Consider the following 14,360-nt stretch of genomic DNA (forward strand, 5'->3'; position numbering starts at 1 on the left):
GTCCAGATGAAATGATGAAGGATAGGGATCTCTTTGTGCCTGGTACATAGTGTCTGACTTGTATGATGTCAGTCTATTTTTGACTAATGCAGTCCTCAGTCTTTGTAAAACAGAGCAGCACAATAATTGTTTTTCTCTCTCTGAAGGATGGAGCGGTTGCCTAGAGATAACTCATGTTGTCTCAGGGGGGTTGTGTGCACACACATGCACGCACATGTCCGTGGCTATTTCCGGCATTCTCATCGTTATAGTTTGTTCTAATGCATATGCAAAGAAGCGGTCTGTGTAAGAATGGCTGCCTGCTCAACAAGTTCCTTTTCAAACCAGGCAACGATTCAACTTGTTCTTGTTTGCTCTGGCTCATTCCGTTTCAAACTTAAAAAGGATGAGTGATGCTAAAATGTTCTGCTGTTGTTAAGGAAGCCGGCACAAGTGCTGGGATTATTTAAACAACTTGGCCCGCAGGTTTCCCAGTGTGCAACTTTACTGTCAGCCGCAGAGTGATGTTCCTACAGGAGGGCTCATTGTAACTCAGCTGTAAACCCGGTGTTGGCACCATGGGCTTTTAAACAACTCTGCCCACTGACATTAAAAGTCACTAGGCTCCATTCACATCCACACACAAATATCCCATCATATTTAAGAGGGCCCATTAAGGGCCACATTGAGAATTCATGGGCCTTTCTCTCAGCCTCCCTCGTGTGATTTATCTGTGACGACCATATTGCCGGGCCCTTTCAGAAGGAGTGGCTCCACTTTTTGTCTTAGAGGAGGCCCGAAACAATGCGTTTCAGGCCCATTTCTCCGACAGGGCCTCCTCTTTCAGGGGGCAGTGAGAGCCGGGGCTGGCCTAACATCTGTTTGTGTCCAGAGTCAGGCGGGACCGAAGCACAGCGTGCCTCGGTGGCCCCCTTCTCCTCTCCCTGGGGGTCTTTGTTCCCGATTTCATGCTATCAGAGCGGCAGCATGTTTTCCTGCACAGAGCTGTCAGGGGCATAAAAGGCCCTGAGTGGGGTCACATCAAGAGGGATGGGCATGAAAAATTGGTAAAATGTATCACAAAGCCCACCCACTAGATGGTTGCCTAGCGCCCTGTGGTGGGGTGTCAAAACCCCTCCTGCCCCCTCTGTACCTTCCTTTTTTCCCCCCTTTTCCTTTGGTTGAATTACACCTCTCTCTCTCTCACCCTGGTGGACAAGCACATCATTTAGATGAAATGGTGCAAACAAATTAAAGGGTGGTGCTCCAAATGAATCAGTGTTCTTTGAGTGTGAGGAGGGTTTTGTGCGTCTTCGGGGGTGTTCTCCGCCCAGAGCACACAGCAAGGACGAGAGCCGGTCACCTGAAAAAGCCATCGACTGCTCTGCAGCTCCAGAAGGAGAAAAATAAAAACTCTCCATATCAAAGAGTCTTTCTCGCTTCATATTTGTATTAAAGGAACAGAATTAAACTTTCATTATTTCTTCGGACCTGATTTTTATCGAATACTCCAGTAATGAACTCAACATCCTCTGCGTTCTCATTGGACCATCACTAATCACCAATCGCTGGTCGGATCTTCGATATTCTCTAATTGACTCGACAACGACAAATTACTTCGCTGTCTGTTTCCTTTAATTGATTCCCGGTTAGAGCTGCAGTGGACAAGGTAAATTAAATGAGAGCGCAGTGTTTTCAGGTGCTTAGTAAGTGTTTATACTCTATCAATAGCTCTGCTCTCGGCTATATTTAAATGCTCTACAGTGATTGCTTCACGCTTGGATGTGAATTTGTTTTCTCATTAACAGGATAAATGCTCTCTGTAAAAAAGAAAACATGAATGTTCGCAGGAGCTGCTGGCGACTCCTTCAGATCACAAAGCTCCCTTTTGGAAACATAACAACTGCAGCTAATAACATTCAAATGAATAGCTATTGAGCAATTTAAGCATGCACGGCCTTATTGAGAGGTTAAGGAGAAGCTGGTACGTTAAACAGTCTTGCAGACATCTGCTGCGGTTGGTTTTCAAAGTGCTGACTAAAAAAAAGTGGCAGGGGAGGTTTCGCAGATTAAATCTCTCATTAGGTTTTCTTTGTACAGGTGGCAGTAATGTGTCAAGAGCCCAGCCTGAGACAATGTCCTCCTCTTACTGGGACTAATATGCCTCAGGAGAGCCCACCCTCCTTTTACTGCCACTACTTTACACAGAGACACAGTCACAATGAAGCATCTGGTGGCCTTTTCCTGTGTAGAAAGCTTTTGCATGCCCATTGTGTCTGCTGCGAGTGTGCATGAGAGAGAAAGCAGCAGATACCAGGAGGCTTTAGTGAATTTCTGTGTGACAAGATGTTCTTTTTTTAGTTTACTGTGTTTCTGTGAGTTTGAAACTTAAAAACGTTTGGAGATAATTTGTGAATAGTTGCTCCCAGCTCTGATTATGAGCTCGGGTGGGTGGGCAAGTGCGTGCTCGTGCATCTCTCTGTGTGTGTGTGTGTGTGTGTGTGTGTGTGTGTGTGTGTGTGTGTGTGTGTGTGTGTGTGTGTGTGTAACCCCCCCCCCCCCCAGTAGTGGGAGGTCACAGGGGTCAAAGTGATGAATTTTTATAGGCCTGTTCCCTGTGTTTCAGCCCTGTCCCTTTCTCTGCGCGCTGCACTGCCTCTCAAAGACAACCATGCAGGGCAATTTGTCCTGCGGGGCCCTGCAGAATGGGCCAGCACACACACACACACACACACACACACGCGCGCGCACACACACACACACACACACACACACACACACACACACACACACACACACACACACACACACACACACACACACACACACACACACACACACACACACACACACAAAACATACACACATTCAGTTTCTTTCTCTCTCTCTCTCTCTCTCTCACACACACACACACACACACACACACACACACACACACACACACACACACACACACACACACACACACACACACACACACACATACCCTCCGTCCTGTTGTCCTGAATGATTTGTGGCCTGTCCATTATCCTATCCAGAGAGGACAAATGCTTTCGGCTGGTTTGTGAAGGTAAAGCCAGAATGGCAGCCCTCAAAGCGCGTCATTGTTTTTAGAGAAGTTTCCCAGATGTTATAATGCACAAGATAAATAGGGCACATTATCGGCACCTCGCACGCCCTCTTATCTCTCGCAGCTCATCTCTGGTGAGGGCGTGGCAGGTTCCTGGACCTCCTACGACGCACACACTGCCGTCAGGCCCTCAGCGTCAGCTCTCACACTGCTCGGAGGGTTCATGGGAAGGGGTGAGAGTTGCTGTGTGTGTTACTTGCTGTTAGAGGGGGGACACAGGCCAGGTTTATTGGGGTCAGCTGCTGACCAAGTGGGTCACACACACACTAAACTTTGCGGGTGATAATGTGTCCACTCTCACCTCTCCTCCATGCTGCATCCCCATCCTGCCGTGTGTGTCAATGATGAATCCAGCGTGTTTGGAGGCATTAAATTAGCCAGCCGCAGGGAGAGAGGAGTGGATAACTCTGGCTTGTGTCCAGTCAGATGGGGTGGGGAGGGTCACAGCTGATTTACTGGCTTCCCTGTGTAATGGCTGGCAGGAAAGCAGGAGGCCGAATTTGTTGTTGCCGTTTTTGTTTTTTTTGTTTTGTAGGATGCCCCCTTCTACCCCGCTCAGGCAGATGTCGCAATCATGCATGCAGGATGGGCGTGATGAACGGCGGCGAGTGGAATAAAACTGACCTGAGTGCGAAGCAATTCACGCTGAACCTGCCAGCCCGCCTGGCACACCTTAACTCAGCTGGCAGCCGCGCGTTGCGTGGTAGCGAGAAAATAATGGTGCATTCTGATAATGCCACGGCCCCTGCTGACACAGAGGGGAGCCCCTGTCCCCTGCTGCTGGTAATGAAGAATGAATAGTTAGCTCATTGTCCACTCAGTCCACTGTCTCTCTCTGCACACACTCTCACACTCCTTCTACCTAATTGAAGTTTAATCACTGGCTTCTAAATGCACTCAGTGGATTATTATATTGGTGGAATGACAGTTTAGTGAGGAGTGTGAATCATTGGGGTGAGGCAGGGTGGAGTATAAAACCCAGAGGGGTTGGAAGAAATTGTTCATTGGCTGGTGCGTTATGTCACAGATTTGTTATTTGTTCATACGATTGTTGTTCTGATTGTGCTGAAGATATGTAAAAACATTCTTCTTCCAGCCAGACAAACTTTTCAGCATAACTTTGCATTAAAAGAAAATGTGGAGCCCGAACAATACTGGCTTTTCGGGGCTGAGAGTCATCATAGGAAGTAAATATAATTCTAATATGTATATCGTATACACAGTAAATATTTATGAAGACACATGTTTTGCAAGGATTCCTCAAATGTGGTTTCCAAATACTTGCACTTCTGACAAACATATAGTGGAGGCAGGATATTTCCACACTGTTGTCTGTGCACTCAAACAGTAAACTTCATGGGAATTTGATCGTTATAAATAATTATATCATAATAAATAATTATAGAAAAACAAAAATTTTGAATTTACCTCCTCTTCTGCATTATGCTTTTCATATCGCCCAACATATACGTGCATACAAATATATCTGCGTTAGACCAATGTCGTACGATATATCAGGCGGTGACAAATGTATACAGGATATAGTGAACCATGAATAACTCTTCAGATAGTAATTTAAACAGTATCTCAAACTTTGTTGTGGTTCAAAGGACTGAAGTCGCTACTGTTAACATCCAACAGATCGTACACTGTAGTTAAAAATAAAAAGTGCAAAAAAGGAAAAGATTATATATTTTTTTATCTTAAATTGAATATATATTTTGTATCCTTTAATCCTTTGTAGTGTAACTCTAATTGAATGTTTTTCTTCTCATTAGTCTTTTCTCTTCTAAATGTTGACTTATGAAACACCCCTCTGCGATATGCATTGTCAGGGATGCCGTGCTGTTGTGTGTGGGTGTCTTACTGTTTAAGTAAGGCCCAGCGGCTCGCCTCCATCTGTTGGCAGGACCAGAGACAGAAGGCTCAAATGTGTGTGTGTGTGTGTGTGTGTGTGTGTGTGTGTGTGTGTGTGTGTGTGTGTGTGTGTGTGTGTGTGTGTGTGTGTGTGTGTGTGTGTGTGTGTGTGTGTGTGTGAGACTTTGGTCTTTGAAGTGGGACAGATTGCTTTAACCTCTCTTCTAAGGAGAGCAGCTGGAATAGAGAGCTCCTTTAAACAGCCGCTTCCTCCTTCGACAGTCATGAGATTATCCTCCATTGATGCACAAAGCTCGCGCCTTCCTCGGCAGCCTCTGGTCCCAGCCCCCCGGCCTCTGGCCCTCCGCAAACACTCAGAGCTGACCTGTGACCCATAATGCAGAGATGTCATGCAAACTCACTTAAGTTAAATAGAGCAGAGGAGTGAAGACATCCCTACTGTCCTTTTCCTGACAGCTGTCTGTTAATATTTTCCCACTGCTTCCATTCCTCCTCTTTTCCCGCAAACTAATTGGCATGTATCAAATTGCAGCCACATGAATTATGGTAATGTCATTTAGGCTGCTCAGTGAGACTGTAATGTGCTTAAGGAGAGCAGCAGCTTTTGAAGGGACGTATCTGTTCACAGATCCTGCACAAGCACCTGGGCTTTGCTGTCAGTAGGGAGGACACATCACTGCACTGGTATGGGCTTTAAGTGACAGCATGGGGTTCTCATTTCCCCTCATCTCACTGTATGCTGTGCAGATCTTATGACAGGAGTGCTGGCATGAGTAAGGACTGTGAATCAGAGGCTGTGTGTGTGTGTGTGTGTGTGTGTGTGTGTGTGTGTGTGTGTGTGTGTGTGTGTGTGTGTGTGTGTGTGTGTGTGTGTGTGTGTGTGTGTGTGTGTGCGTGCGTGCGTGCGTGCGTGCAGGGAGAGTGGGATGCTTTCCACTGAGCATGGCAGAGCTGTGATCAATCGGGTGCAATCAACCACCACCAGCTGCACTGACACACTGATTGGTCAGTCAATGAACACATGAACAGATCAATCGCTCACATGTCAGCTTCCAGCAGGATGCAAATGCCTAAAGGACAGTGATGATCTGCTGAGCTCTACTTTAGTTTGTTCTGTTCAATTAGATTTAATATAAAATGCACCTTAAATGAATAAAGTATCCTCAGCTTCTGTGTTGTTTCTCCAACAGACCAACTCTAGAATCTGCAGCTGGAATTCATACCCTTCCCTAAAAGTTCAAGTAATTTGATTCACCCTCGAATCGAAAGTATAATCATTCTGGGAAAAGACATTTTCCCACAAGAAAAGGCAGCATTAGCTAATTGTCTTTTTTTTTTCTGGAACCTTCCCTGCAGTCACACTCTTGGCACGAGGTACAGGCTTACTGTACCCCAAAGCAAAACCCACAGACAAACTATCTCTCTGGGAATTACATTATATCACTCGTTTCCAAGTAGAAACCTATATGTACCACCTTCTGTCTGTTCATGTCCACATGCATATCTTTATTCAAAATACAATGGACATATCTATTGATGGCTGCTTTTTGATTCAGGTCTCGCTCACTGGATTATCAAAATCATTTGAACATGAATGGAGAGGCTATTTCTGTCCTTTAAATATTGATGCTTATTGTGCCAGCAAGCACTGTGAGCTCCTGGCTTCGGTGCTAACTGTGAACCAGCCAGGGATTTCTGCTTGACTGCCTTTTGAATTTGAAAAGCGGACAACAGAAGGGCACTCACTTGGAAGAATTACAGGACACCGATGCTTGTAGAATTCAAAAACACTGAGGTCCATTAAAAAAAAAAAAAAAAAAAAAAAACTGATTTTAGAGGTCTGAAACTCACAACATCTGCAAGACAGTCTTGAAAGATTGAGCCTATACTACTTATATGGGAAATTAACAAAAATACACCGTGTATTATGGATTGCATGTAAAGTAAACAACGCTTGGTGCATTTGTGATTAATCAAAGATACCGAAATGACTTTGTGTGATTGTCTTTGCTAGCTGCAGCTACAATGACTTTGACAGGGAAAGTATCTCTTGCCCTTCTCACTAGCTCCTTCTTTGGCCTATTCATTGCACAAAGCTGCTTAAGCGCACTTAAGCGCATTAGCATTTGGCTGCCAGGGGACCATATTGACCCTGCATTTGGACGGCCTAAATGAGTGAAAGATGGAGCGATTTGTTAGGGCTTTAGAAAGTTGCTTTTGGGAGGGGGTTGGGGGGGTTGGAGGAATGGGGCGGAGGGGGGGGGGGTCCCACTCTCTCTCAGGGCACAGTGTTTGTTCTAATCTGGTGTGCCACTTCTTCGTGGTCGGAGCAGGACCGATTTGTGACATTTCGGTCTAAAGGGCCTTTTTCTGCTCGCTATATTGGCTTGACCCGATTATCTAATCTGTGCTTTGAATTTCAATCAGGTCACTCGGGCTCTGCTGTGTGGTATGGGAACCACTGGCTCGGGGATACCTCATTCAACTGTCTTCAAACACAGATGGCCGAATGTTTAACTAATTGTTAAGAGAGTCCACAAAGAGGAATTTAACCATGCACACAGTCCGTGGGGTCAGTACATAGAGGCAGATAAAGAGGAGGGACAGTGAGGAGGTAGTATGTGGGACGGTTCTCTAAAAACCATTGAAATGTGACTCTGTAAGACATGGAGGAGATTATAGGCTACTGTATAAAGTTTAAATGAACATCTGCATAAAATACAGATGAATTCATAAATAAACCCTAACCATCATGAGGCTTTTTGCCGTACATGTTTCCTTTCTTTTTCATATCTTCATCATCACTCATTGTCTTCCTCTCTCACCTCCAGAGTCTCTGCTCCACCGCCACCATGCAGACAGTCAGAACCGCTGACACCAATGAAGTTGACAAGCTAATATTCAGAGAAAGTGATAATGATCGAAAGGTAAGCTACAGTGTGCTGCATCGCATCTCTGTCCCTCCAGGATTTTGCAGAGTTTCTTTGTGATTGTTGCTATCAAAGCTGCTTGATTTTGATGCAACTTTTTGAGAAAAATACATGTTTTTTGTTAACTACTCCCTAATACAAAAAAGTTATATATAATCACTTCCAATGATGATAAGCAGACTGCTGGAACTATTTTACATTTAATCTGCATTAAAGTAAACACATCAAATTTAAACCAGAGTTTCATCCCGTAAAGCACATTAGTCTTTAAGCCTCATCACTAGAAAATGGCATCTGTGTGTCTTCATGAAATAGGCTCATTGATGTACGGACTTATTAAATGCAAGATAGCAGCTAACACAACAGCAAGTGGGATTTGTCTATTTTCTCTGTAATGTGTCATCAATTCATCTATTTAGACAATAATTCCACATAGTATATTCAAGTTAGATATTCACCTTTGACCCCATTCTCATAGCTTTTTAAAAACCATGCCTTTTGTGTTACACTTTATTCTCTGAGTCACTCCGAGTTAAATAAATATAAACAAAGCTAATCAGCTACAATAGCTTTCACCATTTGGGAATCTCCTCCTTTCCACTCTTTTAAAGGTCAGGACTGTGACATGGCTCTCTATTTATGGGTCAGTTAGTGTGTCTAATCTGGTTGTAGCTGCAATTCTACTGAAATTACAAATTGATTTCAGTACAAAATGCTGCCATTAAATGATGGTGTGATCATTCCTCAATAGGAACGTGGTGCTTGAACTATATTTAATGTGTAAAATTGTACCTTTGTATTTAAACAATGAGTTTTTTCTATTTCTACATAAGTCTTGACCTGACCTGAAGTATTACAGTTTGAGTTAACATGAAACATAAAATCATGTGATGCTTCTCAGAGACATGTAAAAATAAAAGGGTTTTGCCTGCCACTGCAGCTCACTGCTTTTCATTAGTTCTCTAATTACTAAGTGCAGTTCACATTAGTATTGCTATTAATCAAAGTACCATTTCTCTCTCTTTCCACTGATTTAGGTTGTTCTTCAACTTGAAAAGAAGCTTTTTAATTATGTCAACCAGGATGTTTTCCGGGAAAACAATGGGACCTCAGTAAGTTTCCTCTTTACTTCTACCCCTTCATCATCTACTCTCTCCTCCTGTAGTTATTTATCCCACATTCATTTCCCTTATCAACTTCATAGACTCAGTGTGTAATAACAGCAGCTTCTATTTATAACATGTCAAATTGATTATCTGTAGACAAAGTGACAAAGCACAAAACAATACAAAAGATTCTCTCCAACAAAATCTGTTTTAATGTCTTTTCATATCTGCATTGTAGATGCAGAAAGTCTAATAATTAACACGTGTACAAACAGCTGTTGACCTGAGTCTTACAGATGCTGGCTGATGTTCTCACATCAGTTGGGTCTAACAAACACTGTCTTTGTCCCGACTTGAGGGTCAAATGTCTTTAAACGTGACTGAGTGTTAAGTGTCCGCAGAAGAAAAACATCCGGCACACACTTCCACGTTTATATGGCTGTATATTACATTAAGCAGTTCAAAGTTGGACCTTGTTAAAATCCCCATGAGGGACGCACGAACACACACACACACACACACACACACACACACACACACACACACACACACACACACACACACACACACACACACACACACACACACACACACACACACACACACACACACTCACTCACTCCCACACTCCCACACTCCCCTACACATCAACAGGATGGACTGTGAAGCTGCAGACTAGAAGCACATAGTTTATTAACGTTGCTGGACACGATATAAAACCATAATATACATTTTGGGTAATAAATCAGTATTATCATTTATAAACCTGCATTGGATTTCAATTCTAAGGATATTCTGTTTTAATTTTCCTCATTCTAAGAAATCCCATTTGTAAGAAAATTGTATATCAGATCAATATTTAGTTTTGGCAGTGGAGCAGATACCTGGATTGAAGTTAAGGGTTTTTTCACACAGTAGAAACAAGATGTAAATTTATATGCAATGTTGTGAGACAGTTCACATCACTTTATATAGATTTAACATTTTAACAAATGGTGTCACGCATCATTACATTTCAATGACTGTTCTTCAATTTTCTGCATTCAATTTACCATTAAATCCTGTTGGTCACGGTCCTTTCTTTGAAGAATGAGGTCAGCGCATGTGAATTTACAACAGCACTCTATTTTTACAAAGTTTTGTTCGTAAAACCGCATCACAACAGTCAGTGCACATTTATTATACAACATGCAGGCATTTTTTGTCACAATATAAATATTGGTATCGGAGATGTTTTCTTATATTATGTCATTTTATTGATTTCTTCTATACCACTTGACCACAATTTCATAAATATGGTTTAAGTTTGTATCTAACTGTAACAGTTCCATGTTTACTTTTTCCTTTACATGTGTTTGTATACTGACAATTTAGATTATCACTGAGTATGCTTATATTTTTGGAATGACCTAATTCGCCGGTTGTCAGGCAAGTGGGCTTGTATTGTAACACAGTTGGTGTGAAGTAAGTTTTCCGTCACAGAAAAGTGTACAAAAGGTTAGTTTCCTGAGACTGTTTTAGTTCATCATTATATTTGACAAACCTGATTCATGTGGCTCCTAAGCAGGTTGAAACCCAACCTTTGTAAACTATATGTACCCGGGGTAGATTTGCGAAGCACATTTTCTCTCTTTCAGTAACACTGCGATTTGTTTGGATACCACAAGTTTATTTCAAAACATTTCTCCTTTCTTTTTTATTTTTCTTCCTTCTTTTACTACTTTTCTTCTTCTTTCCTTTTCTTTAAGTTCAGCTGTAAATGTTTTTTGTACTATAAGACAGTATCTCATATTAGGGACATTACAGGTCTTTTAGTTTTTCTAAGACTTCACTGCAGCACCGTACATGATGCTCCCCCAAAACTCAGCTTCAACTTTAAACCATTGAGCTATTAAGAGATCCTGAGTTTTTTTTTTTTTTTTTATAGAATTCATGAGGATGTTCTGCTGGTTTTTTAACGCTTGATCACACAGTTTTAATTGTATGAATTTTGTAGTCTTCTGACCCTCCAATATAGAAACAACTGACACGTTCCCAGAATAAATATCATTATGTGAATGTGTTCTCCCCATAAAAAAACATTAACAAGCCCTGTTCAACACAGCGGAAAATCGTCATTCAGCTGATTAACCAAAGGTTAAATATATTTTGAAGACTCAGTGTCTTCAGTTCACAATGTAGAAGGTCAATATGAGCTGTCAGATATTGACCTCGTACATTGTACTGTAAGATATCATTGAATTTGCTCAGCAGAGATGCGTTTCTACCCTGACTGTGAAACAGTAGCTTGAGGAGGTTGAGGTACCCCCTCACCCTCATTTCCTCCCTCTCCTCCTCCTCACCAAGCCTGACAAGATGGATGACATAATGGAGGCATCAGAGGTAATCTGATGGTCATGGTCTAGTTAAACACACCATGTTATGATCTTTATAAAACAAACTACCTTTCCAAAAGGATAAATGTCCCTCCTCACACTCCTCCGCTGGGGAAGGGGAACGAAAAAAAATCCATTGCATCCTTCATCAACTGCAAGACTTGTACCAGCTTGACAGAAATTTAATTCGAGGCAGCTCTTGAAAATAATTATTGTATTTTGAGAGGAGTAATCATTGGCCGGGACATGATTGAATGTGTCCATGCCTATTGACTTTTGCTATGATTAATAGGTTTGTTTAGTCGATATTCCCATCGAAATTGTATAATTAATTATCCCCGGCGCTGTCACAGCAGGACGATGGAGAGCCCTGATGAGTATTTGGGAAGATTAAATTTTCTGGGCGCTCGTGGCGTCAAGGGGCACCGTGGGGCCTTGCTCCGGTGGAGAGATGGGAGGAGCACGGTGCGTGTGTGTGTGTGTGTGTGCGTGCGTGCGTGCGTGCGTGTGTGTGCACAGGCATACGTCCTGTGCATGTTTGTGCTGTGCATCTGGAGATCAGCACAGTTTCTTCCTTTCCTGGCACGCGCACACACACACACACACACACACACACACACACACACACACACACACACACACACACACACACACACACACACACACACACACACACACACACACACACACACACACACACACACACACACACACACACACCTCCATCCCCATTGATTTTGTTTCAGTATCTCTTTATTGTAACTTTATCAGTGTGTTGTCAGCAGATAGGGGCCCGGGAGAGGAGGGTGTGTTTGTGTACTTGCTCGAGCAAGTGATGAACCTTTCTGTCTGGCGTGCCGCTCCTTGTCATGCCGGCGGCGTCGTCTTCAGCATTACTCAAAGGACCCGAGACGTTTTAAACATGAGAGGGACATAAAAAAAATAAAAGAACAAACGCTGCTGCTGTCTAAAGTTCTTTCATATTTCACCTGTCAGAGCTCCTAAGTGGAAATACACAGGGCATGCTGAATGAAATCTGACCTTAAGGGATTTATATAAACTGATCCTACATCAGTATGTCTTTACAATTTAGCTCGACCCTATTTTGAAGTATTGACTGCTTATTTAGTTGATTCTTATCAAAATAGACAGTTCTCAGATGCATTAAGCCTAATCAGTGTTCTTCTATCAATGCTTCTGAGTAAAAAAAGAAAAGTAAAAATGTTCTAATCATTGCATCCGAAAGAAAGAAAGGAAATTAGAGAACAAATTTCCTTTCTACGTGATTAACAGGCACGACGGTAAGTTTGCTGGTGCAGTGGGCTGCAGTCTTGTGTTTTGTTTGGGTTGGCTCCTCTTAGCACCTCTTAGCCCCCACCCCCCTCTTAGCCCCCACCCCCTGTCAGTGACAGTTTATTGCTTTTCCGCACAAAATAATGAAGCTCCCATAAAAAGAAGGAAAAATATGGCCCCTGCAATGAAAGCCAAGTGTGAGGTGTAAAAATCAAATTAAATGACCTTTCACCCCAACATTTATTGATGGGTTTTAATGGCAGCAGGTGTTGTCACAGGGGATAGTTGACAATGCGTAAATCAAAGCACAATTACAGGTGGCGGACAAGCGGCCGGCATGCTGAGAGGGACAGTCGGAGGCCAGAGACACCGAGTTCCCTCTTCTTACCCCTTGTCGACTTCCCGCCTCTTAACTATCACCTCCAGTCTGATTTAGGAGCGCGTTGATCAGCCAAGCAAAGTCAGAAATTTGAGCCCATGACAGGGTAGTTTTTACCCCGACACTTCTTCATCTCTTTCCCTCTGCGATATTGCCGGAGTGGCATCATCTCGCACCACCTCCTCCACAACTCCCAAGGTCATTTCTGGTTGACAAACTACTGCTGGCTTTATAATGTCATGAGGCCTTGAACCCATATAAGCTGTTTTTTTAAGCCACTGACTTGACAGAGCAGCACAGCATTATGCTTAATTGACCCGGGGTGAAATGTAGTGTGAAATTTGTGGCTGCAGGGTTTTCCATTCACCTGGATGAATTACTCAACATTCACTTAAGGCACACACACTCCGTGCATACACACTGCCATATGTTGCTCATCCCCTCTTATTTAAACTCAAACACCTCAAACAAACTGTGAACACATAGACGCACATTTGTACATATAGAAGACTGTCAGGTATTGATTTGAGCACTCTTCATTACATGTATGGGTAAACATATTTTGACACCCACTTGAACTTTCTCACACTACAGCTTATTTTCTTTAAAAGTTTATATGGATTAAATATAACCGTGTCTAATATACACATAAGTGAACACCTGCCCAACCCTAAACAGCAAACATCCCATTGTAACTTAGCAATACAAGACATGACAGGTCTGTCAGGCTTTAAAGTTCAATACTTTAATGGCATCAACCAAATTGCTTTCTACTTGTCATTCGGTAACAAATTTTAATGCTCATAACTTTTGCTTTGTTTATGCAGGAGTAAATCTCATCTGAGTCAGTAATTCCCCATACTTAGTCTCTACTTGGGAGATAAAATCACTATTTCAACTTAGATAAGTAAATCTTGCACATTTTATTTCACTCTTTTGGTCCCACACCTGTCTGAGTTTTGTGCGCTTTTGTGTGTGTAGCCGATACTGATAGCATGTGAGGTGTTGGTAAATTGAAGTGTCTTGCAATAACTTGCAGGCCAGGCATTTAAGGGACTCACACTCTCCCCTTCTAAACTGCATGAAAAACTAAACATTACAACAGATTTATACCTTAATATATAATGTTTATTTCTTAATTTTAAGTTTATTTAAATTGGTATATAAAAATAAAAAAATCCTGATCTGGTATCGAAGTCAAAGTATTGGTCCGGCTACCGATATCGAAGGTTTTTGAACGATACCCAGCCCAATTTATACAACTACATCAGAGTGTAGGCTCTGGCCAGC

General features: G+C 42.5%; 1 protein-coding gene across 2 annotated transcripts in view; it reads left to right on the plus strand.

Moving 5' to 3' along the window:
- The window catches only part of LOC138615964 (inositol polyphosphate-5-phosphatase A), a 143,695-nt gene that overhangs the window by 109,616 nt on the left and 19,719 nt on the right, over nucleotides 1-14,360 (plus strand). For both annotated transcript variants that reach the window (XM_069689875.1, XM_069689874.1), the window contains exons 10-11: nucleotides 7,819-7,914; nucleotides 8,955-9,029. In XM_069689875.1, coding sequence (XP_069545976.1) covers nucleotides 7,819-7,914; nucleotides 8,955-9,029 — 171 coding nt within the window. The remainder of the gene's footprint in view (nucleotides 1-7,818; nucleotides 7,915-8,954; nucleotides 9,030-14,360) is intronic.

The sequence above is a fragment of the Brachyistius frenatus genome, unplaced genomic scaffold (genome assembly GCF_029030835.1).
Source record: "Brachyistius frenatus isolate BFR_SWC_R1_liver_20210118 unplaced genomic scaffold, ASM2903083v1 Contig_8, whole genome shotgun sequence".
NCBI lineage: Eukaryota > Metazoa > Chordata > Actinopteri > Embiotocidae > Brachyistius > Brachyistius frenatus.